The 22,697-nt window shown below is 47.4% G+C and overlaps 1 protein-coding gene across 8 annotated transcripts in view; it reads left to right on the forward strand.

Moving 5' to 3' along the window:
- Window positions 1-22,697, forward strand: part of SPECC1 (sperm antigen with calponin homology and coiled-coil domains 1) — a 301,574-nt gene that overhangs the window by 181,037 nt on the left and 97,840 nt on the right. For all 8 annotated transcript variants that reach the window (XM_012523888.4, XM_012523964.4, XM_012523907.4 and 5 more), the window contains one exon: window positions 6,953-8,523. In XM_012523888.4, coding sequence (XP_012379342.2) covers window positions 6,953-8,523 — 1,571 coding nt within the window. The remainder of the gene's footprint in view (window positions 1-6,952; window positions 8,524-22,697) is intronic.

Raw genomic sequence — 22,697 nt, forward strand, 5'->3', positions numbered from 1 at the left:
TTTTTGTTTTTTTTTGTTTTTTTTATTTTTTATTTTTTATTTTATTTATTTAATTCCCCTCCCCTCCCCCGGTTGTCTGTTTTCTGTGTCTTTTTGCTGCGTCTTGTTGTCTTGTTTCTTTGTCTGCTTCTGTTGTTGTCAGCGGCACGGGAAGTGTGGGCGGCGCCATTCCTCGGCAGGCTGCTCCCTCCTTCACGCTGGGCGGCTCTCCTTATGGGTGCACTCCTTGCGCGTGGGGCTCCCCTACGCAGGGGACACCCCTGTGGGGCACGGCACTCCTTGCGCGCACCAGCACTGCGCATGGGCCAGCTCCACACGGGTCAAGGAGGCCCGGGGCTTGAACCGCGGACCTCCCATGTGGTAGACGGACGCCCTAACCACTGGGCCAAAGTCCGTTTCCCAGTTTCTTCTCTTTATAAGGCCTCTCAAGTCATATGAATTAACGCCCACCCTCATTCAGTCGGCCACCCCTTAACTGAAAATAGCATCTGCAGTGGTCCTGTTTACCATGGGTTCAACCCACAGGGACGCGGGTTGAGATGAAGAACGTGTGTTTGTTGGGGTGTATGGTTCAGTCCACCAGAGGTGGTATTTAAGATCATGGGGTTGCATAAGAGCACCAGGAAACTACGTGAAGAAAATAGACCTAGGCCCAGGTCTGAAGAACTCTGTAGGCAAAGAGTGCAGAGAGAAGAGGAGCCAGACCAGGAGTGGCTGCTGAGATGAGAGGAAAACCCAGGCGCGTGACACGAAAGAGGCAGTTTATGAAGAAAGGCACTATGTCATTTCTGCCACGAGGACTGAAAATGTCCCTTGCATTTGTCAAATGGAGGTCATCGATGACCTTGACAAACAGCATTTGGGTGGCGTGACAGGAACGGGCAGAGGATGAAGGAGAGGGGAAGAAAGGCAGACGGGCGTGTCTCTTCTGAGGATGTGGCCGTGAGCGGGAAGAGACACATGAGATACTGGCTGGAGGAAGATGTGGATTCAGAGTATTATTTTTTGAATCAAAGAGAAGTTAGCACGTTTAAATGCCAGCCAGAAGGATCTAGTTGAAAAGGAACGGTAGCTCGACAAGCACAAGCACGCTGACTGGAGTTAAGTGGGTGGGTTGGACAGCCAAGAAAGACTAAGGGTTGGTAAGGCGGGCTGCGCTGACCAAGATGAGGTCAAGGGTGACCTCGAAAGCCAAGGAAGAGGGTTGACCGTGATGCAGTAGGCAGTGAGAAATGCGGGTTCTGGAACAGAAAACGAGCGGTATTTAAAGAAGATTGGTCCAGCATGTCTTGAAGGTGGCAGAAGCTGGAACTGGGAGGACCTGTGAGAAGACAGTTTTAGGCATTGAGATGGAACGTTATAGGACCTGGACTGGAATTAAGAACAAAGTGAAAGGAAAAGGAAACTGGGGGAGCATTTCCAAAACCAGCTGATTAGGACTTGGTAGCTGACTGGTTGTTGTGTAGTAAGAAAAGGGAAGGAAATTTAAAATATGATTTTGAGGCTTTCCTCATAGGGAAACCCGAAAAGTGATCAGTATCACTGTCAGATGTGAATAAATGAAGGAAAAAAATGAAAGAGAGAAGGTACAGATAGGCAGTAAAGTTTAGATGCCACTGAAAAGTTGAGAAGGATGAAGATTAAAGGGAAAAACTAAGATTGGCATTAAAGAAATCATTGGAATCCTTTGAGGAAACAATTTATGAAGAGCAATTTTGAAAAAAAAATCCCAGTCGTTTAGGTAATTAGAAACCAAATGATCAAGTTCTCCTGGGTTCAGGAGGCGAGGCAGCAACTTCACGGTTTATGAAGATGGAGAATTTTCATTTGCGCCTTCCATCCGTTTCCCCACAGAGTAGGTATTTTGTGGATACTTGTTGAATAAATGAAAGAAAGGGTATTAACTTACTTCACAGTGTCACCATTTCCTTTATCATTGCACGTGCAAGAGAAGACCTACCAAAGAACAGCCCCAGTAGTGTATTTTTTTGGGTAAAATGAGGGGAAAAAAAAGAAGGGCTATAGAAATATTTTATTTTCAGCTCATGAGAGTGATCACTTAAAAGTGTTTAGTCACCTGTTCCATGATTTAAATGATGGTGCTATTGTTACTTTAAATGTACTCTTTGTTCTTGGAGAAGATTTATCTTTCCCATTCCCCTTATCTCTGTCTATTGTTTTTTTTTTTTTTTTTAAAGATTTATTTATTTATTTAATTCCCCCCCTCCCCTGGTTGTCTGTTCTTGGTGTCTATTTGCTGCGTCTTGTTTCTTTGTCCGCTTCTGTTGTCGTCAGCGGCACGGGAAGTGTGGGCGGCGCCGTTCCTGGGCAGGCTGCTCTTTCTTTTCACGCTGGGCGGCTTTCCTCACGGGCGCACTCCTTGCGCGTGGGGCTCCCCCACGCGGGGGACACCCTTGCGTGGCAGGGCACTCCTTGCGCGCGTTAGCACTGCGCATGGCCAGCTCCACACGGGTCAAGGACGCCCGGGGTTTGAACTGCGGACCTCCCATATGGTAGACGGACGCCCTAACCGCTGGGCCAAAGTCCGTTTCCCTGTCTATTGTTATGTTAGGATATTTCCCCTCGTGTTTTTAATTTATTGCACAAGTGTAACTATAAAAAAGAAACAGGAAAATTATTCACAGTCCAACTGGCTTAATACTCAAGTGCTCCCAGTATTCTCTGTTCCTTTCTAGTGCTCATCTGTATAAATACATAGTTTAATGTACTTGTGATCAACCTCGATACACTTTACCATTTGGCATTTTAAAGTGTAACATATCAAAGGTGGTTTTTAAATTTTTATTTTGAAATAAACTTCATACTTACAGGACAGTTGCAGAAATACTACAAAACCCCTGCACAGAAGTCCGACATATCTCCCAGCCAGACACCGGCAGCCCCATCTACCACCTTTGAACACGTTGCCATCATTGCCGTATCAATCTGTCCCTCCATCATCTCTCTCTCCTAAAGATTTGAGAGTGGGGAGCAGATGCAGCTCAGTGGTGGAGTGCCTGGGTCCCATGTACGAGGTCTTGGGTTCAATCTCCAGCCCCTCCTAAACTGATGATGATGATGGTAATGATAATAGTAGTAAGGATTTGAGAGTAGGCTGTCTTTCCATCATGCTCCTTGAACATGTAATACATCAAACATTTTTTTAAAAAATTACCCTAATAGGATAATACAGTCTTTATAATGATGAGATGGAGCTTGCTTTCATTTGAACTTCTTGTGGTCAGACCACCAGCCTCCCCAGGGATGACAAGCAAGGATCTGCTGGGAGAATGGGAGAAGGTAGGAGAATTCGCTGGTGACCGAGCCAGTCCCTGCCCCATAGCCCCAGGCCTTGCCTCTCCGCTGCCACCATCGCCGCGGCGTTTTGAGTGAGGTGGGGTGCCCACTTCCAGAGTTTAGAATGAGAGGTTTGGCAGCGAGGCTTAGCTCGTGGTGCTTGAGGGAGACCGCGCGTGGTAGCGCCCTTCAGATGGTGGTGGCGCCAGCTCTAGGACGGTTGCCGTCTCTCTCTTCCCCGTTGGTGCCTGTGAAGACATGTGCCCGGGCGCCACACTCGGGCACAGCTGGAGGAATTTGGTAGCCTGGCACCGACCTCTGTTTGACCTGAGGATGAATTTTAGCAACTCTGAAAGCACATTATACAGGCGACCTTCTTAAAGTGATGAGGAAGTGGCAGAGTGGAAAAAAGAACAGCAGCAGTAAAAAAAAGTACAAGTGGATTTCATGCCACCAGCTTATTTCCTAAACATACTTTGGTTTGATGAAAACAAAACTCCTAGTACTTTAGATGAAAGTCGTTAGAAATAATGACAGAGTTAATTGAGTGTCCTATTTTAGCTCCCCCATTTTCGAAACCAGGGAATGGCTGAAGATGAAAAGGAAGGAGCCTGAATTTTAGGCATAATAATGCCTCCGTGATCACCAGTCTTGGACTCTCAGGTTTGCCTCTTCTGACTTTAACTATGATCACAGTCTTATTACCTTCCGGTTTTCACTGTGGTGCTCACAGGATTACTTCATCTTAGGGAGCTGGCATTACTGAAATGTGTTCATCCTTTGTGGTTTTAATGTTCCTTTCGTAAGAATAACTAAATGCATATTTCCTTCATTGAGTGTTTAGTATGATGCAATGCGGATTATAGTAGCTTTCCAGTAACTTGATTTGAAAAAGTGACTTTAAGAGCCATAGTTTTCTTGATATGACAGCTTAACCTTGATGACGCCACAGTTTTGCAAAGCACTCAGTCGTTAGGCACAGGGAACACCGGCAGCCTGCAGTTATCCCTTCATGTTTCAGGATGTTTCTCCGTGTAGTTGCTCGTGTCTCAGCAGCCCTGCCTAGGGCTTAAATCCCCGTGCCTTGCTGGGAATCTGCTTCTCTCTTAGCCCCGGACCTGCTGCCGGCCTGTGGGTGCCTCCCTTTCACCCCCACCCTTCCTACCCCGGAGCCTAGAGATTGGTGACAACCCTTCTAGGCTCCTTGGTTCTTGCGGCCCTCCAGCCCACGGGGCACGGTTGTGTAAGTGATAGCATGCAGCCCTGATGCATCAACTGGTCTTTGAGTTTATAAAATACGTCCTCTGTTAGTTTGCTAAAGGCTGCCAAGGCAATATACTGGAAACGGGTTGGCTTTTGCAGTGGGGATTTATTAAGTTAGAAGCTTACGGTTCTGAGGCCGTGAAAAGTGTCCACATCAAGGCTTCATCAGGCGAGGCTTTCCTCCCTGAAGGCCAGCTGCTGGCAGTCCTGGCTTCCTCTCTCATGTGGCAGGGCCTGTGGGAGGCACACGGCTGCAGCCGCTGGTCTCTCCTTCCTTCCGCGGCCTCGTCGCTTTCAGCCTCTGCCTTCAGTGGCTTCCTCTGCCCAGGCTCTGTTGGTTTCGGCTTCTTGCTCTTGTGGCTGTCTCGCTCGGCTCCTGCGGCTCCTTACTGTTTCTTTCTCTTTATTCATCCTGTTTATAAAGAACTCCAGCAAGAAGGTCAAGACCCCATGCCCTGCTGGAGTAACCAAACACAAGGAGGTCTCACCTACAGTAGGTTTCCACCGCAGGAACGTACCCGCTTCAAGAATGGGATTTTCTGGGGTCCCTAAAAGCCTCAAACTGTCACAGGTCCTAAATTTTCATTTACACTTTTTAAAAAAAAGATTTATTATTTATTTATTTCTCTCCCCCTGCTCCCCTTGTCTGCTCTCTGTGTCCATTCGCTGTGTATTCTGTGTCCGCTTGCATTCTTGTCAGCAGCAGGAATCTGTGTCTCTTTTTGTTGCATCATCTTGTTGTGTCAGCGCTCCGTGTGTGCGGCGCTTCTCCTGAGCAGGTTGGGCAGCTCTCCTTGTGGGGTCCACTCCTTGCACAGGGGACACCCTGCATGGCACAGCACTCCTTGTGCACATCAGCACTACATGTGGGCCAGCTCACCACACGGGTCAGGAGTCCCTGGGTTTGAACCCTGGACCTCCTATTGGTAGGTGGGCGCTCTATCAGTTGAACCAAATCTGCTTCCCCAATTATGCTTTTAAACCTCCAAATTAGGTTTCATTTCGAGAGCATGCAGGAGATTGATACTTGGGTTTTCACTCCTAGAATCTTTTTTAACATTGTCTCTGTTGTAGTATAGATGAAAAGCAAAAGTAATTCCTTACACATTAAATTTCTTTTTATAATATTCTAAATGACTTTATTGTCTCCATATTATATAGCCCTTTAACAGGTAAAACTGTGCCGTAGGTGTATGTGTGTCCTTCTCTCATTTCTTCTTGTTTCTCTGTGGCTACAGATGAGCACACCATTTCTGCTTGGGTTAAAAGCAATATGCCATTGCAGCAGATCAGTCACTGCTTAGCATAATTTGTGCCTTCTGATTTCTTAATCATATTTGTGCTTAGTCAAAACGTATTAGTGGGAAGTGGATGTGGCTCAAGTGATAAGGCCTCCACCTACCACATGAGAGGACCCAGGTTTGATCCCTGGGATATCCTGGTGAAAAAGAAGAGAAAGTATGCCCGTGCTGTAAGCCAGTGCCCATGCAAGGGAGTTACACAGCAAGATGATGACGCAACAAAAGAGAGACGAAGGGGGAGAGTCAAGGTGAAGAACAGCAGAGACCAGGAACTGAGGTGGCATAGGTGACAGGAACCTCTCTCCACATCATAGGTCCCTAGGATCGAATCCTGGTGCATCCTAGAGGAGAAAAATGAAAAGAAAAGACAATAAAGAGAAATGGATACAGAAGATCATGCCGCAAATGGACACAGACAGTAAAAACAACAGGGCAGGGTGGGGGGGAATAAATCTTTAAAAAAAAACATGAGTAATGAGTTTTTTTCTTAAATATATTGAGATATTCACAATGAACTTGTGTGTGGTCAAAAGGCTTGGTTGTTTAGTCACCACGTTGATCAGTTCAGATGTGTTTGGTGGCAAGTTGTGCAAAACCCAGTTCAGGGGACTTACGTGAAGGGTGTTTATTGGCTTGTGGAACTGCAGGGCCAGCGATGGCCCATCCTTCAGGGTTGGTTTGATTTAGCCATTTAATGCCACTAAGAATTTGTTTTTCTTCTCTCTACTGTCTCCTGCATCCTCACCTTCCTCTTGTGATGGGAAGGTGGTTGCCAGCCATTCCCAGGCTTGAGCATCACGTCCCAGTGATGCTTTAGAAGCTCGCCCAGAAAACGTCTTGTGTTTCAAGGCACGTGTCCATCGTGGCCAGAGGCAGGAGAGGGGTCTGCTTGTCTCCCAGGGTAGGGCTGTGGGAGGAGAGGCACAGAAACCCCAGTCCGAGCTGGGTAGTCATCTGGGGGAAGAAGAAATGGAAGGAGCGCAGCTGCTCTCACCAAGCCATGTGATTTGGAGTCATTTGGTTCTCATTTATGAAAGCGCTTGCTTTTTTTTTCCCCTTCATTTTTATCTTTTTCTTTTTTCTGCCTTTAGGGGCTGCTACATCTACCAAAAGGACAGGCATTCCAGCTCCACGGGAACTTTCAGTAAGTGTCTCAAGAGAAAGAGCCGTGCCACGCGGCCCCTCCAACCCGAGGAAATCCGTGTCCAGCCCCACGCCTTCGGCCACGCCCACGCCCACCAAGCACCTGAGGCTCACGGCCGCCAAGCCCAAGCAGGACAACGACAGCGCAGAGAAAGCCGTGCTCGAGTCTCAGGTGCGGGAGCTTCTGGCAGAAGCCAAGGCCAAAGACAGCGAAATCAACCGGCTGCGGAGTGAGCTGAAGAAATGCAGAGAGAGGCGAGCCCCAAACTCAGAAGGACCCGACGCCCTGCCGTCGGGCGCAGCCCCAGGCTCCCCGGGCGGCGCCGAGCCCTTGACGAGGGCTCTCGAGGAGGACAGGAAGACCTTCCAGAAAGAGCTGGCCGACCTCCAGGAGGAGAACCGGGCCTTGAAGGAGAAACTGATGTACCTTGAGTATTCACCGAACTCAGAGGGAGCGGCAAGTCACACTGGTGACAGCAGCTGCCCGACGTCAGCCACCCAAGAGTTGAGCTTGGGGAGCCCCCCTGGAAACCAGCTGTCCAGTGAGACGGAGGAATGTAAAAACGCACGTGGAAGTGCGCTACGGACGTCGGGGTCCTCCAGCAGCGACGTGACCAAAGCCTCCCTGTCCCCGGACGCCTCCGATTTTGAGCACATCGCGGCAGACACCCCGTCTCGGCCCCTGTCCTCCCACAGCAACCCCTTCAAGAGCCCCAGGTGTTCCACATCCGGGAGCTCCCCTAACAACATCAGCGAACTGTCTCTGGCGTCCCTCACCGAGAAGATACAGAAGATGGAAGAGAATCAGCACAGCACGGCGGAAGAGCTGCAGGCCACGTTGCAAGAGCTGTCGGACCAGCAGCAGATGGTGCAGGAGCTGACGGCCGAGAACGAGAAGCTGGCGGATGAAAAGACGCTCCTGGAGACGTCGTTCCACCAGCACCGGGAGAGAGCGGAGCAGCTGAGTCAGGAAAACGAGAAGCTGCTCAGCCTTCTACAAGAGCGAGTGAAGAAAGAAGAACCCGGCGCCCAGGGAGGGAGAATCCTGGAGCTGGAGCAGAAATGTGCGGACACCCTTGAGCAGGGCCGCTTCGAGAGGGAGAAGCTGCTCAACATTCAGCAGCAGCTGACCTGCAGCTTACGGAAGGTGGAGGAGGAACACCAGGGAGCTCTAGAGAGGATGAAACAGCTCAAGGAAGAAAACGAAAAACTGAACGGGCTTCTGGAACGGGAACGGCATAGTAACGGTGTGATGGCCAAAACCGTGGAAGAGTGCCGCGCCACCGTGGACGGGCTGAAGATGGAAAACGGGTCTTTGAAGGCCCAGCTGGAGAGCGAGAAGCAAAATGTGGCAGAGACGAGTTCCGTGGGGCCAAGGGCAGAGAGCCGTGAACTCCAAGAAATGCTGAAAGCCGTTCGAGCGGAGAAAGATCAGCTGGAACTGTCTTGCAGTGAGCTCAGACAAGAGTTACTAAAGGCAAATGATGAAATTAAACATGTTTCAAGCCTGCTAGCCAAGGTAAGAGATCTCTCTTTTTCCCGTATTTGCTCATCCTTTTTACGTTTCCTTCCTTGACCTCCAAAGTCACAGAGCGAAAAGAACCATATGCAGTGTCATTTGTGAATCCGATGGTGAAGACTGAAAAACTTAGATTCTGGATAGATTGGCATTGGGCGTACAAAAAAAAGAAACATCCAAATTATTGACTGCAGGCAGCAGTTCCACATCTAGTGGGGGATAGAATGAATCAAATCAGTGATTATATGATAAAGAATGTAGTGATAAAGTGATAAAGAATATAGAGAATGGCCCAGAATCAAGTGCAAAGGGCGCATAACTAGTATAATATGGGAGGACAGAGGGCGGTACCAGAGGACTTCTTGGAGGAGGTGGCAGCTGAGCCGGGAAGACTGAGTCAGAGTTAAGCTGGGTGTGTTAGGTACTAGGATGCTTTTGGCTGCTGGTAACAGAAAATTTAAATCACTCCAAATCATTCCACCTGGTGATAACATAACCACTATTTTGGTGTTTTCTTCCAGATAATGTGTGTGTGTGTATCTCACAAGTTTAAAAAAAAAACCAAACAATTTTAGAATCATCCTGTACATGTCGTTAACTTTTTTTTTTCCTTTAGCATTCTCTGTATCTTGTCTCATCATTCTTTTCTTTTTTGGACGTAGTGGAGATTGAATCAGGGACCTCATGTATGGGAGGCAGGCACCCAACCACTGAGCTAGTATGTAAATCTTTCATGGTTAACCTTACTTATCTCCTATCGTTGAACAAGTATATTCTTTCCAATCTTTCAGTATTGTAAATACATTTTTAAAAAAATAACTCTCTGAGTATTTCCTCAGGAAAAATTCCTAGACGTTGACTTACTGAGTCAGAGAGAACATTTTAAAGACTCTCAGTACAGCTAGCCAAGTTGCCCTCCGGGAAGATTATATCCATTTGTCCGTGAGTGTGCTTGTGGCTGTGAACCCTTGCCAATGCTTGATGTTAAATGATGTCATTCAGAGCTGTTCATCGTTTCCTTTTCTTCCCCCCTTCCTTTTCCCATTGAAAGATCTCCCCACCCCAGGATCAAATATATGATCAGTTCTTTCATTTTTTCAAAATAATCCTTTAATCAACCTGAATTTTTGTCCTAGGCTACGAGGTTGGTGGTGATGGTGTGATACAGTGCCGACGTCAGGCACTGGGGGAAGGCACCGAAAGAGCTCTCGTTCCCACTTCCCGCAAGCACAGGGCCTGTGATTTAGGGGTCAGCCGGTGGCAGAGGCTAAAAACACTTTCCCACCTTGTTTCCAGGGCTGTCACCGTTTTCACGAGGCAAATTATACCTTGAGCCCACAGGGAGCTCTTTCTCTGTTTCTCTTCTGCTTTATCTGCCTTAGGATGAGTCATTTGCAATCCAGCGGAGCCTTGCGCTCTCTCATCCTCTGTGATAGACAGTGGCAGGAGGTTTTGTGTGTGTGTTGTTGTTTTTTTACCATTGTCTGAGTTCTAAATTCTTAGGTATTTTACAGAAAGAATGGAAGCCATTTCACTGGCATGTACCAGCGAGGTGCTGTTTGAACTCTGGGTTGCTGGTTCGCATTAGGTTTTATTATTACTATCTTGAGCCATGAGTCCTCTGTCCATTATTTCTCTTCTTGAAGTCCTGCCTTAAGCCCTCCTCTGTCTCTTTGCTATTTCATTTGACATCAGATTAAACATAGGTGTCAATGAGAAACAAGTTGGCATCTTAAAAAATAAAAGCATATTTTCTCCAATCATAAAATTATGCTCTCATTACAGAAGGTTTAGAAAATACCGAAAGGTATTATATAAAGAAGGAAGTGAGTATTGCTTTTCATCTCATCATTTGGGGGAAAATCACTGCTAACCATTTATTAACTGTCCTTTCAGGGTTTTTTTCCATCTATCCATACAAACTTGTATCGATATAATTACAAAATTTAATCATCCTGTCCCATAGAAGAGGCAAGTCTGGTCACATTCCATGAATACAAAGAACCGGTTAGATTAGTTTATCAGTTCTACTGGTAATCTATTTTCACATCAATTTTTTTTTTTTTTTTTTTTTTACTTTTGTCTTTATTCTTTCATTTTGTTTTTGGTACATTTCTGTGTTCTCTTCCTCATTTCTTGAGTAAAATTCTTCACTGAACTTTGTCCTTTCTTGGTTGAGAAGGAAAGCATTTAAAGGTATGAATTGTCCATTATTATAATTTTGGCTAAATAAAGATAATAAAATCTGGAATTTTCCAGGATAAACCCAATCTAATCTGTAGAGTATGAGGCACAACACAAACGTTTTAAATCAAAATGTTAAATATGTTATTCATAACTTATGTAGCTGTATTGCTTATTGACTAGAATTATCAAATACAGTAGGATAAAAATGCTATTTTTAGGTAAGAGTCTGAGATAAAAGGTGTGATACCACATAGGGATTGTTTATGTTTCGAGATCTGAGGGCCCTGATTTTGTATCTTCTGTATACAGAGACATTGATCTCTAATTGCAGTGAACTTGTAGAAATCTTCCTTCCCTTTTATCTTACCATAGAGAAAGTAAAGCCCAGGCCTGCTGTATTAGTCAGCCAAAAGGGTGCAGGGGTGCTGATGCAAAAGTACCAGAAATCTGTTGGCTTTTATAAAGGGTATTTATTTAGTTACCAGGCCCTAAATAGTCCAACTCAGGATTACTTCCTTACCAAACTGTTGCCACATGTCGAAACAAGATGGCGGGCAACGTCTGCGAGGGTTCAGCCTTCCTCTTCCGCTTAAGTCCCCGTGGTCCCAGCTTCTTCCAGTCTCAGCTGTAGGCTGGCATGGGACCCATCTCTCTATCCAGGACTCGTTTCCTTCCAGGCTCAGCTGCAAACTCTCAAACGAATGTCTCATCTCTTTCCCCAGGGCCTCTGCTCTGCCTGGCGCTCTTCCCCCTGTGTGTCTTCTCTGTGTGTCTACTTCTGTGCTCTTGATTGAGTGTCCACCAAGGGGGTGGGGAGGGGACTCAACCCTGCACACCTAATGACATGATTGAATCAAAGCCCTAATCTCGATTTAATAAAGTAAACATAAAGCCTTTGAATTTACATCAACCAAAGGGTATCACGCCCAGAAGAACAGACCAGTTTACAAATTTAGTATATCTCTTTCGAATTCACCAGTAATCTCAAACTGCCACACACCTGCTAAACTGACTATACTAAGAGCTACTGCAGCTCACTGTAGAATATCCACAAATCTGCCTGCGGCCATGAGCTCAGATGAAACTCTTCCAGGGATTCAGGGCCAGAGGAAACAGGAGAATTTTTTTAGCAAAAAACTACAATGATGGAGATGAAGTGCTGGATTAGCAAATGCTGATTTACCTAATGGCTAATTCTATGACCTTGGGCAGGTCCCTCTACTTTGTACAAATGTTGGCTAGTAGAGAGATGGGGGAGGGATACTGGTCTTGCTCCTTTTATTTTTTTAAGATTTTTTTTTTTCAATTTATTTTTCTCCCCTTCCCCCCTCCCTCCCCTACCCCAGTTGTCTGCTCTCTGTGTCCATTCACTGTGCGTTCTGTGTCTGCTTGCATTCTTCTCAGCAGCACCAGGAATCTGTGTCTCTTTTTGTTGCATCATCTTGCTGTGTCACCTCTCTGTGTATGAGGCGCCACTCCTTGGCAGGCTGAACTTTCTTTCGCACTGGGCAGCTCTCCTTATGGGGCGCACTCCTTGAACATGGGGCTTCCCTACGCGGGGGACACCCCTGCGTGGCACGGCACTCCTTGCACACATCAGCACTGCTCATGGCCAGCTCATCACACAAGTCAGGAGGCCCTGGGTTTGAACCATGGCCCTCCCATGTGGTAGGCGGACACTATCCATTGAGCCAAGTCTGCTTCCCGCTACTGACTTTTAAAGGGAATACTCCTAACATCCATCATCAAGAGTGCTCATTGGAAGCATCTGGTAGACACCCATGATTGTTAAACATTGTTTTGCTTAGTTGTTTCTGTTTGGTAACTTTTCAGTAAAGGATGGTGACTGAGTTTTTCTACATCTCCTGAAATACCCTTAATAGTTTTTACATCATGAGATGTTTTTTCCTCCTTTAATTTTTTATGAAATGAATTGCAATAATATATTTTCTAAGGTAGTTGAGGGTTAAAAAACCTTTGCATACTAAATTGTTTTGCTTGACATTTTTGCATAGAACTTTTAACTGTAACTGCCTTAAGCTGATGTCAGCGTGACTTCCCCTATTAATTACCAAGCAAAGTGCTTGGTTTTAACAACTTTTACCCCTTGGGTACTGCATTCATCCACTTGAATTCTTGGCAGAAGGTGAATATTAAGAGAAAAGAACAAAATAACCTGTTCACAAAGGAGGAAACCACTGCCAAACCATCCTACGACCTTGAGATAGGAAATCTATGTAAATTTCCAGTTTAGATAAATTGCTTAAGTAATTCACATACTTCTAGAAGGCTCCAGAAAGCTTTGGTAGGAGGAATGTTTCTTCCTTTTACAACAAATGGAAAATTGGTAGAAGTTTTGCAATGACTGCTTGCATACCTTGTAGGCTTTATCAGCTTTTCCTTTCTTTATCTCCAGCTGTTTGCTAATATCTTCATTCTTTTCACTGTCCTTGATAGACACCAGGTAACTTTTGCTGGCAGCTAACCTGTGTTCATACAGCACACTTCACACTTCTATTCAACTTTGAGGAAGGGTCTCATTCCCCGGAGCCCGAAGCCTCGGCCTTCTGGAAGCCATGCGCTTGCGTCTGCCCCAGCCAGCAAGCCACATGAAATTGCAAGGTGTTCGTTGTTTCTCCAGAAATACAACCCACACTTAAATTTTTCACCTTTTCAGTTGACTGGGATCTTAATTTTATGTTAGAATATCTTTCCTAGGCTTGAAACCTGTAAATTGTAAAAAAAAAACAAGAACAACAGATTTCTGCCTCCGCCACCAAAGTTGGAAGCTTGTAGGCGGTCTCCTTAGGAACTTAGTTTTCTCTACAGAAACACAGGGGTCTCCTCCAGAGGAGTAAGTGATTCTAAATAACCACTGTCTGGAGTGAAATGGTCGGTGCGTGTCCAGTGATGGCCACGAGGTCAAACCGATGAGGGTAGCCACTGGCCCAAAATGGCAAAGCGAGAATTTGAGAGAAAGATGTGGCGAATAGCTTATTCTGTAACCGTGCCTTCAGACTGCAGCTTCTTAAAGGATGTCACAGATCATGAAACCTGGCTCAAGCGGTCAGGTGGTCCAGGAAGTATACCCAGGAGATACTTGGGACTGTCAGAAACAGAGAGCCCCCCTATCAGCAGCTTGAGAAAACGGACGTTTACTCTGCTCCCACAGTATGGAGCCTGGAGGTTGGCATTTGCTAGCATTGTACCAGTGGCTCTGGGTGCACACCTCTGCCTCTCAGCCTTCCTGTCAGAGGCGCGGGATGGCTTCATCTTCACACCTGTCAGCCTCGGGTCTCGCTTGAAGGCTGGGAGCAGGTGTGGCGTGAGGCACAGCTCCAGTTCTTCTCGGATGCCTCCATCTTATCAGAAACCTCCCTTAGTAGAGCTCCCTTCATATCCACTTGGCCCAAATTGGGACACACATCAGCCCCCGGCCCACCTTCCCTGAAATCAAAAGATCACAGCCTGATTCTTAAACAGAACTGGGATGCTGTTACTAAGGAAACAAGGGCCGTGGCTTTTTGGGCCAGTAACAAACACTGATTCCTGCAGCAAAGCTCCATGCCTTCAGTTTTCCCTGCTCTCACCCGTTCTCCACAAAGTAAGTGTGGTGATGTACAAGTGTAAACGGCCTCTTGTTCCACCCCCTTGTTCAGTCCACAGTGGTCTCCCATTGCACTGAACACCCCTTGGTGCATGGAGCTCTCCGTGGCCAAGCTCCTGCTTGCACCTGCAGCCTCGACTCCTGCCACTTATCCCTCCTTGCTCCATCTGTTCCGGCCACACGTGGCAAGGCCCAACCATGCCAAGTCTTGCCTGCGTCTGGGTGTTTGTTTAGGGGGTGCTTTTGGCTGCCACCTCTGTTCCCCCACCCCCACTGCATCTTCACTTGCCTGGTGCTTTCTTAAGTTTAGGTCTCCGCCACAGTGTCGTCTCTTCAGAGGCCCCCGTCTCTGCAGGGTCGTTGTCTCACGATCTCTCCAGTGCCCTAGATGAACTAGGATTTCTTGTGCAAAAGCCCCTTGCCTTGCCCATCCTGCACCTGGAGGGGCTCGCCGAGGATGGGCCAGACTGCTTGGTAGAGCTGGGAGGAAACTTCAGTGACTAGTGGATGGGAGGAGTTGGTTAGGATTACTCAGCTGATGCTGTGGGTCCCCCACATGTGACCCACGTGGAGGACCTTCAGGTATCAGGACGGGAGCCCTGGAATCGGAGCCCTCCAAGGGCGTCCCCAAGCGCGTTCCCCGACTTTCTCTCAGAAGACGGCGCCCAATCCTCGTGGCAGCCGGAACCTGGATCCCAACCGTGTGTGCGGCAACAGAATATCTTAGCTCCACGCTCAGGGTTCCTTGCCCTCACCAGACCTGATGCGATGGAAATAAAACCTGAAACGGAATGGGAAAAAAAGCGACTTAGCAGAAAACGTGGACATTTTCATCATCTTCAATTCAGACCTAATTTTCTCCAACCCCTTCCAGCTCTAGCTACCTTTGATGACACAGTATCAGCTGTCTTTGGGGAACCTGAGTCTTATGACTTCAGGCCGGGAAGGAAGCTTGTAAGACGCCGCTTCTGTAAGCAGGGCCTGTCTCCCAGCTCTCCCGGACAAGTCCAAGGTGGCATGTTAGGGTGGCCACCTGGGAGATTTGCCCAGTGCCTGCTGAGCACCAGTTGCTGCTCACCCTCCATGCAGGGAGTAGACTTACAGAGAAGAAAAGAGAAAGCTGGTGCCAGATTATTACTTCATTACGGGAAACCTGACGGTCACGGGGCTTCGAATACCCGCAGTGGTGTGTCCGGCAGAACTTCCACTGGCGGGTCTGTGCTCTCGAAGCCACGGAAAGGGGGCTGGCGTCTGGGGAGGATCTGGGCGAGGGACCCCTTGATAGTTGGAGGAGGAATGGTCTTGTCAGGGGACCAGGTGGGAGGCTCTTTGGGTTGTGACTGCACAAGCACACGAGGGAAGCACCTTCTCCTCGGGACCCAGCCTTTACTTCTCCCTTTTCTCGGTTTCCTTCGCTGACCAGCATCCCCCTTCTCCTGAGAGTGTCTCGTGCGTGGATACCTTTAGTTTGGTGCGCAGGCCTAACCTTTCTCTCTTTGCCTTGACCTGAGCCCATGGTGTTGCCCAAGCCTTTCTCTCTACCCTCTAAGGTGTCAGGAAGCACCTCTGTGAGGCACCCCATGTTTTTTGGTTTTTTTTTTTTAAGATTGACTTATTTCAACCCCCTCCCCTTGTTGCTTGCACTCACTGTCTGCTCCCTGTGTCTCTTTGTTGTGTGCTCATCTTTTTAGGAGGCACCGGGGAACAGAACCTGGGAGGTAGAAGGGAGATGCCTGGTTGCTTGAGCCACCTCCATTCCCTGCTTGTTGGGGCTCTCATTGTGTTTTCCTCCTTGTGTCTCTTCATTGCATCATCTCGTTGCGTCAGCTTGCTGTCTTGCTCATCTTCTTTAGGAGGCTTCAGGAACCAAACCCAGGACCTCCCATGTGGTAGGTGGGCGCCCAGCTGCTTAAGTCACATCCTCCCCACCACGTGCTTTTAACATTCCCTATCAGTTTACATCCCTTGGCTTTGAATGCTTTCAGAGATTTCCCAAAGGGAATCTATTTAATCACTGGCCTGTGGTCTTTGAAGAATTATTTTAAGAATGTGAGATACACATTTCCCCCCTATTGTTTGAGTAACTTGTTTCCCCCCCTTGGCAGAACAGCATTGGAAAAAAGTTAAATTCAAATTTAGGTCAATAAATGAGGTACCAGGTTCAATTCCCGGTACCTCCTAAAAAAAAGAAAGAAACAGGACACTTCAACAGCAGTTACCTTCAAAACAGGTCCAAGAATTAGGTAGGAGGAGTTTGGAAGTAGCTAAGTTAAATGTAAAAACCAAAAACCGTCCACAGTGCTTTTACTCAGGGTAAAGTTACTCAAGCTGTCATTCCAAGCTTATTTACTTTTATAGTTATATATAAGTTATATATAATGTTAACCTTGCAATTTCTACTATATTTTAGGTATCCAGCAAATATTTGTCAAGTGAGTGAATGTCAGAGAAGCAGCAGAATTGGAAGAATTATATTGATATGTTAAAAACATTTATCATATATTTAATAACAATAGCTAATATTTTAGTGCTTTACATACTCTCATTAACTCATTTTTTTTTCCATAGAGGAAACCAAGGCAGAGAGTTACCAAGATACTAGTCTAATTAAGTCAGGATTTAAAGCTGATTCTGACACCAGAACTCATGTTCTTTTTTTTTAATATAATAAACTTTATTTTTAAAAAGGCTTTAGATTTCAGAAAGTTTCTTCCAAAGTGTAAGGGATTCCCTTATCCCCAGCCCCTCCCCTAGAGCTCATCATCTTAATCACTGACTTAGGCTACTTCCCAGTTGCCCTGAAAACAAAGGTGGCCAAAAGTTGACAGTGGACCTGAGGCCTCCAGTGTTGTACCTGAAGGCTCAAGGCCTGCCTTTTGAAGGAAACTCCCCTTCTGGCCTCAGTGCCCGGGGATTTTGCTTGATTATTATACAAGGGAGAAATTCCCAGTGCAAACCTTGAGTCATCCACGGAGGTTGTTTGGTTTGGTGTCCAGCGGAATCGCCAAGGGCGGGGGAGGTAGGCAGGTGAATGGGTGGGGTGGGGGCGGGAGGTAGGCAGGTGAATGGGTGGGGTGGGGGCGGGAGGTAGGCTGATGAATGGGTGGGGTGGGGGCGGGAGGTAGGCAGGTGAATGGGTGGGGTGGGGGCGGGAGGTAGGCTGATGAATGGGTGGGGTGGGGGCGGGAGGTAGGCAGGTGAATGGGTGGGGTGGGGGCGGGAGGTAGGCTGATGAATGGGTGGGGTGGGCGGGAGGTAGGCAGGTGAATGGGTGGGGTGGGGGCGGGAGGTAGGCAGGTGAATGGGTGGGGTGGGGGAGGGAGGTAGGCAGGTGAATGGGTGGGGTGGGGATGGCAGGACGCTGCAGAAAGAGACGGCTTGTTCCAGGGCCAGAAAGCACAGCCATGTCAAGGAGGGAATGCAAATGGTCCACGATTGTTCCATTGCGGGAACCTGGGGGAGGAGACTGCCAGTCAAGGAGTTTGAGTTTTATCCTCAAGGCGGTGGGAGTCGGCTGAAGAGTATTTTTTAAAATAATAGCTTCCTTGAGATAGAATTCACATACCATACAGTTTACCATTTTAATACAGTCCACTGGTCTTTAGTCTATTCACAGAGCTGTGCAGCCTGCACCACTACCTAATTTTAGAATTAGCATCACCCCCCAAAGAAACCCGGTACCCATTAGCAGTCACCCCTCATTTCGCCCTCCGCCCAGGCTCTGGTAACCCTAATCTATTCTGTGGATTTGCTCTTGTGGGCATTCATATAAATGGACTAATACAATAAGGGGTCCTTTGTGTTTGGCTTCCTAAAACCTAGCATAATGTAGCATGCATCAGTATTTCATTTTCCATTCTATGGCCAGGATTTATTACATTGTGCTGGATAGACCACAGTCTGGTTATCCATTCATCCATCGACGGGCATCTGGGTGGTTTCTACTTTTTGGCTATTATGAGTAACACCCCTGTGAACATTTGTGCACAGGTTTTGGTGTGGACGTAGTGTTTACATCTCTCGGGTATATCTAGGAGTGCAGTGGCTGGGTCATGTGGTGACCCTGTGTTGAGCATTTGAGGAACGGCAGTGCTCTTTCCCAACATGGGCTGCATGATTTTAGATTCCCACCGGCAGTACGACAATCCCACTTTCTCTGCATCCTCGCTAAGGCTTGTCATTACCCCTCTTTTTTGTTTCGGTCGTCCTAGTGGACGTGGAGTGGGTTTGATTTGCATTTCCCTGGTTCCTGCTGTTGTTGAACATCTTTTCATGGGCTTTCCCACCGTTTGTATATCTCATGTGCAGAAATACCTGTTCAAATCCTTTGCCCATTTTAAAAATAGGCCGTCTTTTTATTGAAGAGTTGTATGAATTTTTATATATTCTGCATACAAATCCCTTATCAGATTATATAACCTGCTAATATTTTTTCCCAGTCTGTTAACTTTTTTACTTTCTTTTTTTTTTTTTTAAAGATTTATTTATTTATTTCTCTCCCCTCCCCCCTACCCCAGTTGTCTGTTCTCTGCATCTATTTACTGCATCTTCTTTGTCCGCTTTTGTTGTCAACGGCACGGGAATCTGTGTCTCTTTTTGTTGCGTCTCTCTGTGTGTGCGGCACCATTCCTGGGCAGGCTGCACTTTCTTTCGCGCTGGGCAGCTCTCCTTACGGGGTGCACTCCTTGCACGTGGGGCTCCCCTGTGTGGGGGACACCCCTGCGTGGCAGGGCACTCCTTGCACACATCAGCGCTGCGCATGGGCCAGCTCCACACGGGTCAAGGAGGCCCGGGGTTTGAACCACGGACCTCCCATGTGGTAGACAGACGCCCTAACCACTGGACCAAGTCCGCCGCCACTTTTTTACTTTCTTGATGGTGTGCCTTGATGCCCAATAGTTTTCCATTTTGATGAAATCCAATTTATTTTTATTTTAAAAATCTTTTTTACCTTTGGTCGGAAACATTTTAAACAAAGGGGTGACAGGGTAGGATTTGCAGCATAGGAGGCTGACTCTGGCCACAGTGAGCTGAGAGAGGATTGAAGGACGGAAAGGGAGTGCGATAGGCAAGATGAAATGGATTGGAAGGAGACGGGGAGGCTCCGCTCCGCCGGGCTTGGTGACAGATATGACTCTGTGGGTGTGTGGGAAAGAACCCGTCCAGCTGAAGGCATCCCATGGACTGAGAGGGAACATACACGTATGTGGAGCAGGTCTGGGGAGGGAGCGTTGTCTGTTGGACACGCGGAAAGTGGAGCTGGGAAGGCCTCGTGAGCTGCCTACCCAGCACTGTGCCCACACTTGTGCCTCCGGCACCTCCAAGCCGGGAAGCCCGCTCTCGTCCCCGCGCCTGACACCTCTGTACGGCCAGTGGCTGGTCAGAGTGGGAGGATAATGAAGACCCAGCCCCGTGCTTCCATTTGGGCACCTCTGAAGGGCGCCGTGGGTGCAGACCAAGACCTTTGAGTCAGGTTCTGCTGCACCCAGCCCGTGTTCCCACCCTTGCCTGCAGGTGTGGAGCCGGAAAGCACCCCCTTACTGAGCGGTGCTTCCTGCACGCACATCTCCATCTCAGGAGTCTGTTTCCTGGGTACCCCGACCTGGGACAGTACCTTTTCCTCAGTTCCGGTGCATGACCAGCCAGGAGGAAGGCGGCAATGCTGGTTGTGGGGTCTGTCCCTGCTCTTTGTTGCCGTCCATGGTCCTGGGGGTGTGAGAGAGGCTGGCCCCTGCTGGCTGGGCCGCAGAACTGCAGTCAAGTCCTGGGTGGCCTCCGCTGCCCTCTGCTGGCAAGGACGGGCTCTACCAGCCTTCTCTTGAGGAAGTCCACATGCTCCTTGGCAATTCCTTTGGACCTTTTTGTAACCCAATTCCACAGAACATATTCCTAGAGTCAGTTGATGCCTAAAATAAGAGGTGTTTGGAATGCATGAGAGTGATTTTATTCATTTAAATCTTTTCCTTTTTAAGCAATTTCAAACTTACAGGAGGGTTGCAGAAATAATACTAAAATACCACACAACTCAATATACCAGATACCCAGATTCACCAGCTTTGAACACTTTGCCATATTTTCTTTCTTTCCTTCATCCTTCATTCTTTATTTCTTCTCTTTTCTTTTTTCCTTCCCTTCTTTCCCCCCTCCTCTCCTCCTTCCTTCTTCCCTCTTCACTCCTTTTTTCCTTTCTCACCTACCTGTTTTTCTAAACCTGTGAGAGTAGGTTGCATACGTCATGTTCCTTTGAAGTCATTTCTTTTCTTAAAGGAAAACATTGAAAATCACATTGCCGAATGTCTTGAACCAGAGAGGCTAGATTCTTTAGCGAGCGGGCCGTCAGAATGAAGCGGATGTAGAAAGACAACCAAGAAAGGACTGTGAGCAGTCCTGAACGTAGGGCCCCTCAAAACACCAGGTTCTTCTGTTCTCTCCATTTGTGAACCTGTAAAACGAATGTTACTACCTAGCAGGCCCCTGTGAGGAGCTGTGGAGCCACTTTAAGCGTTCATTCTTTTTAAGTAAAAGAGCTTTCGGTACTATATTCTTAAGTTTGAAGAAAATATTTCAAAGTCAAGAGGGAGGAAGCGGCGTATACGTTAGAAACAGCATTCTGAGCTACGCATTTCCTGACTCCCACGGCCCCCTCAGGCACTTGTCACCAGACCCCATACCTCGCTGAGTTGCCACCTGGAGCCTGCCCACCTGGCGAGCCAGCACACAGGACGAGCAGGGGGATGGGAGCTTCCAAGCAGCCCCCCTGCATACGGAGATCCCCCTTTCAGTTACCTGGGCACCTTCTCCAGTGTCTCTTCTGACCCACAGGAGTTCCAACTAAGTCACTTGCATATTTCTAGACCCAAATGAGAGCTCTCCGCCCAAGGAGCTGTGACACGGAGCCTGGCCAGCCCCGGTCCAGGCCACTTTTCAGACTCATTCATGCATTCACTTTTTCACTTTTAATTTTTGAAAAAAATTTTATTAGAGAAATTTTGAGTTTACAGAGCATTCATGCATAAAATAGGTGTTCGCTTTTTAGTGCCTCAGATGCACTGTCACTTTTCTCTTTAAGACTCATCAGTTTCTACTAGAGTAGCCGTCTTAAGCTGAAGATGGTTTTGATCTGTTCTGTGTGTTGGCGTTTTCCCGGCCAAATGGACTTGTCCATATTGTTAGCTAATAGTGTACTCACCAAGAGGTAAGGCGGTTAAGAGAGAAACAAAAACTTCTCTTGCATGCCTGTGTCAGGCACTGTGATAAACTCTTTAAATGCATTATCTCCTTCAGGCACCCGCAGTGTGCAGAGGAGGAAGCTAAGGCAAAGGAATTGCAGGTCACAGGGCTTGCGTTGATGGAAGTGGGACTTAAAAAGCCAGAATCTGCACCCAGAGCCGTTTTGATGTACTTCAGGGGCTTTTAAACTTTTTTTTTAAACCAATACCTTTATAACTGAAACACAGGTTTTACAAAACAGCACATACCCTTAGCCCATGCAGTGTAGCTGATATTTTTCCCATGCTGCTTTTCCTCTTTTCTATTCTTTCCTACCTCTCTCCCCCCCCCTTCCTCATCACAGCCCCTCAGTCGAAAAACATACATGTTGCCGTCCAGTGTTGGTTTATTCTTTCCTTCATCAGATGCTCATCAAGTACCTCCGTTAGGCCCTGGAGACACGTTGGTGAGTAAGGCGGGCGAGGTCCCTGCCTGCACTGAATTTACACACAGAAGATTTTGCACATGATATGCAAATTTACAAAATTTTGTATTGCATATGGGATCCCCGCCCTCCAGACCTAGGAAGAAGTCTATTAGGTAACAAGCGTAGATTTCCTGGTTAATATACAGCTATTTAGTAACACTAATTGAAAGACTCTAGAAAAGGGGAAGTGTTTATTGCACAATATTCATCGTAATAAAAGAAGTAGTGTATTCCACAGTGGTAAACGATTAAAGCAGTGCCTTAGAGTGACGTCTATCAGTATAGATAAATCTCACAGTTAAAACAAGTTACAGGGAAATGGACTTTGACCTAGTGTTTAGGGCGTCCATCTACCACATGGGAGGTCCGCGGTTCAAGCCCCGGGCCTCCTTGACCCGTGTGGAGCTGGCCCATGCGCAGTGCTGATGCGCACAAGGAGTGCCGTGCCACACAGGGGTGTCCCCCGCGTAGGGGAGCCCCACGCGCAAGGAGTGCACCCATAAGGAGAGCCACCCAGCGCGAAGGAGGGAGCAGCCTGCCGAGGAATGGCGCCGCCCACACTTCCCGTGCCGCTGACGACAACAGAGGCGGACAAAGAAACAAGACGCAGCAAAAAGACACAGAAAACAGACAACCGGGGGAGGGGAGGGGAATTAAATAAATAAAAATAAATCTTTAAAAAAT

This window comes from Dasypus novemcinctus, chromosome 21 (assembly GCF_030445035.2).
Source record: "Dasypus novemcinctus isolate mDasNov1 chromosome 21, mDasNov1.1.hap2, whole genome shotgun sequence".
Classification (NCBI taxonomy): Eukaryota; Metazoa; Chordata; class Mammalia; order Cingulata; family Dasypodidae; genus Dasypus; species Dasypus novemcinctus.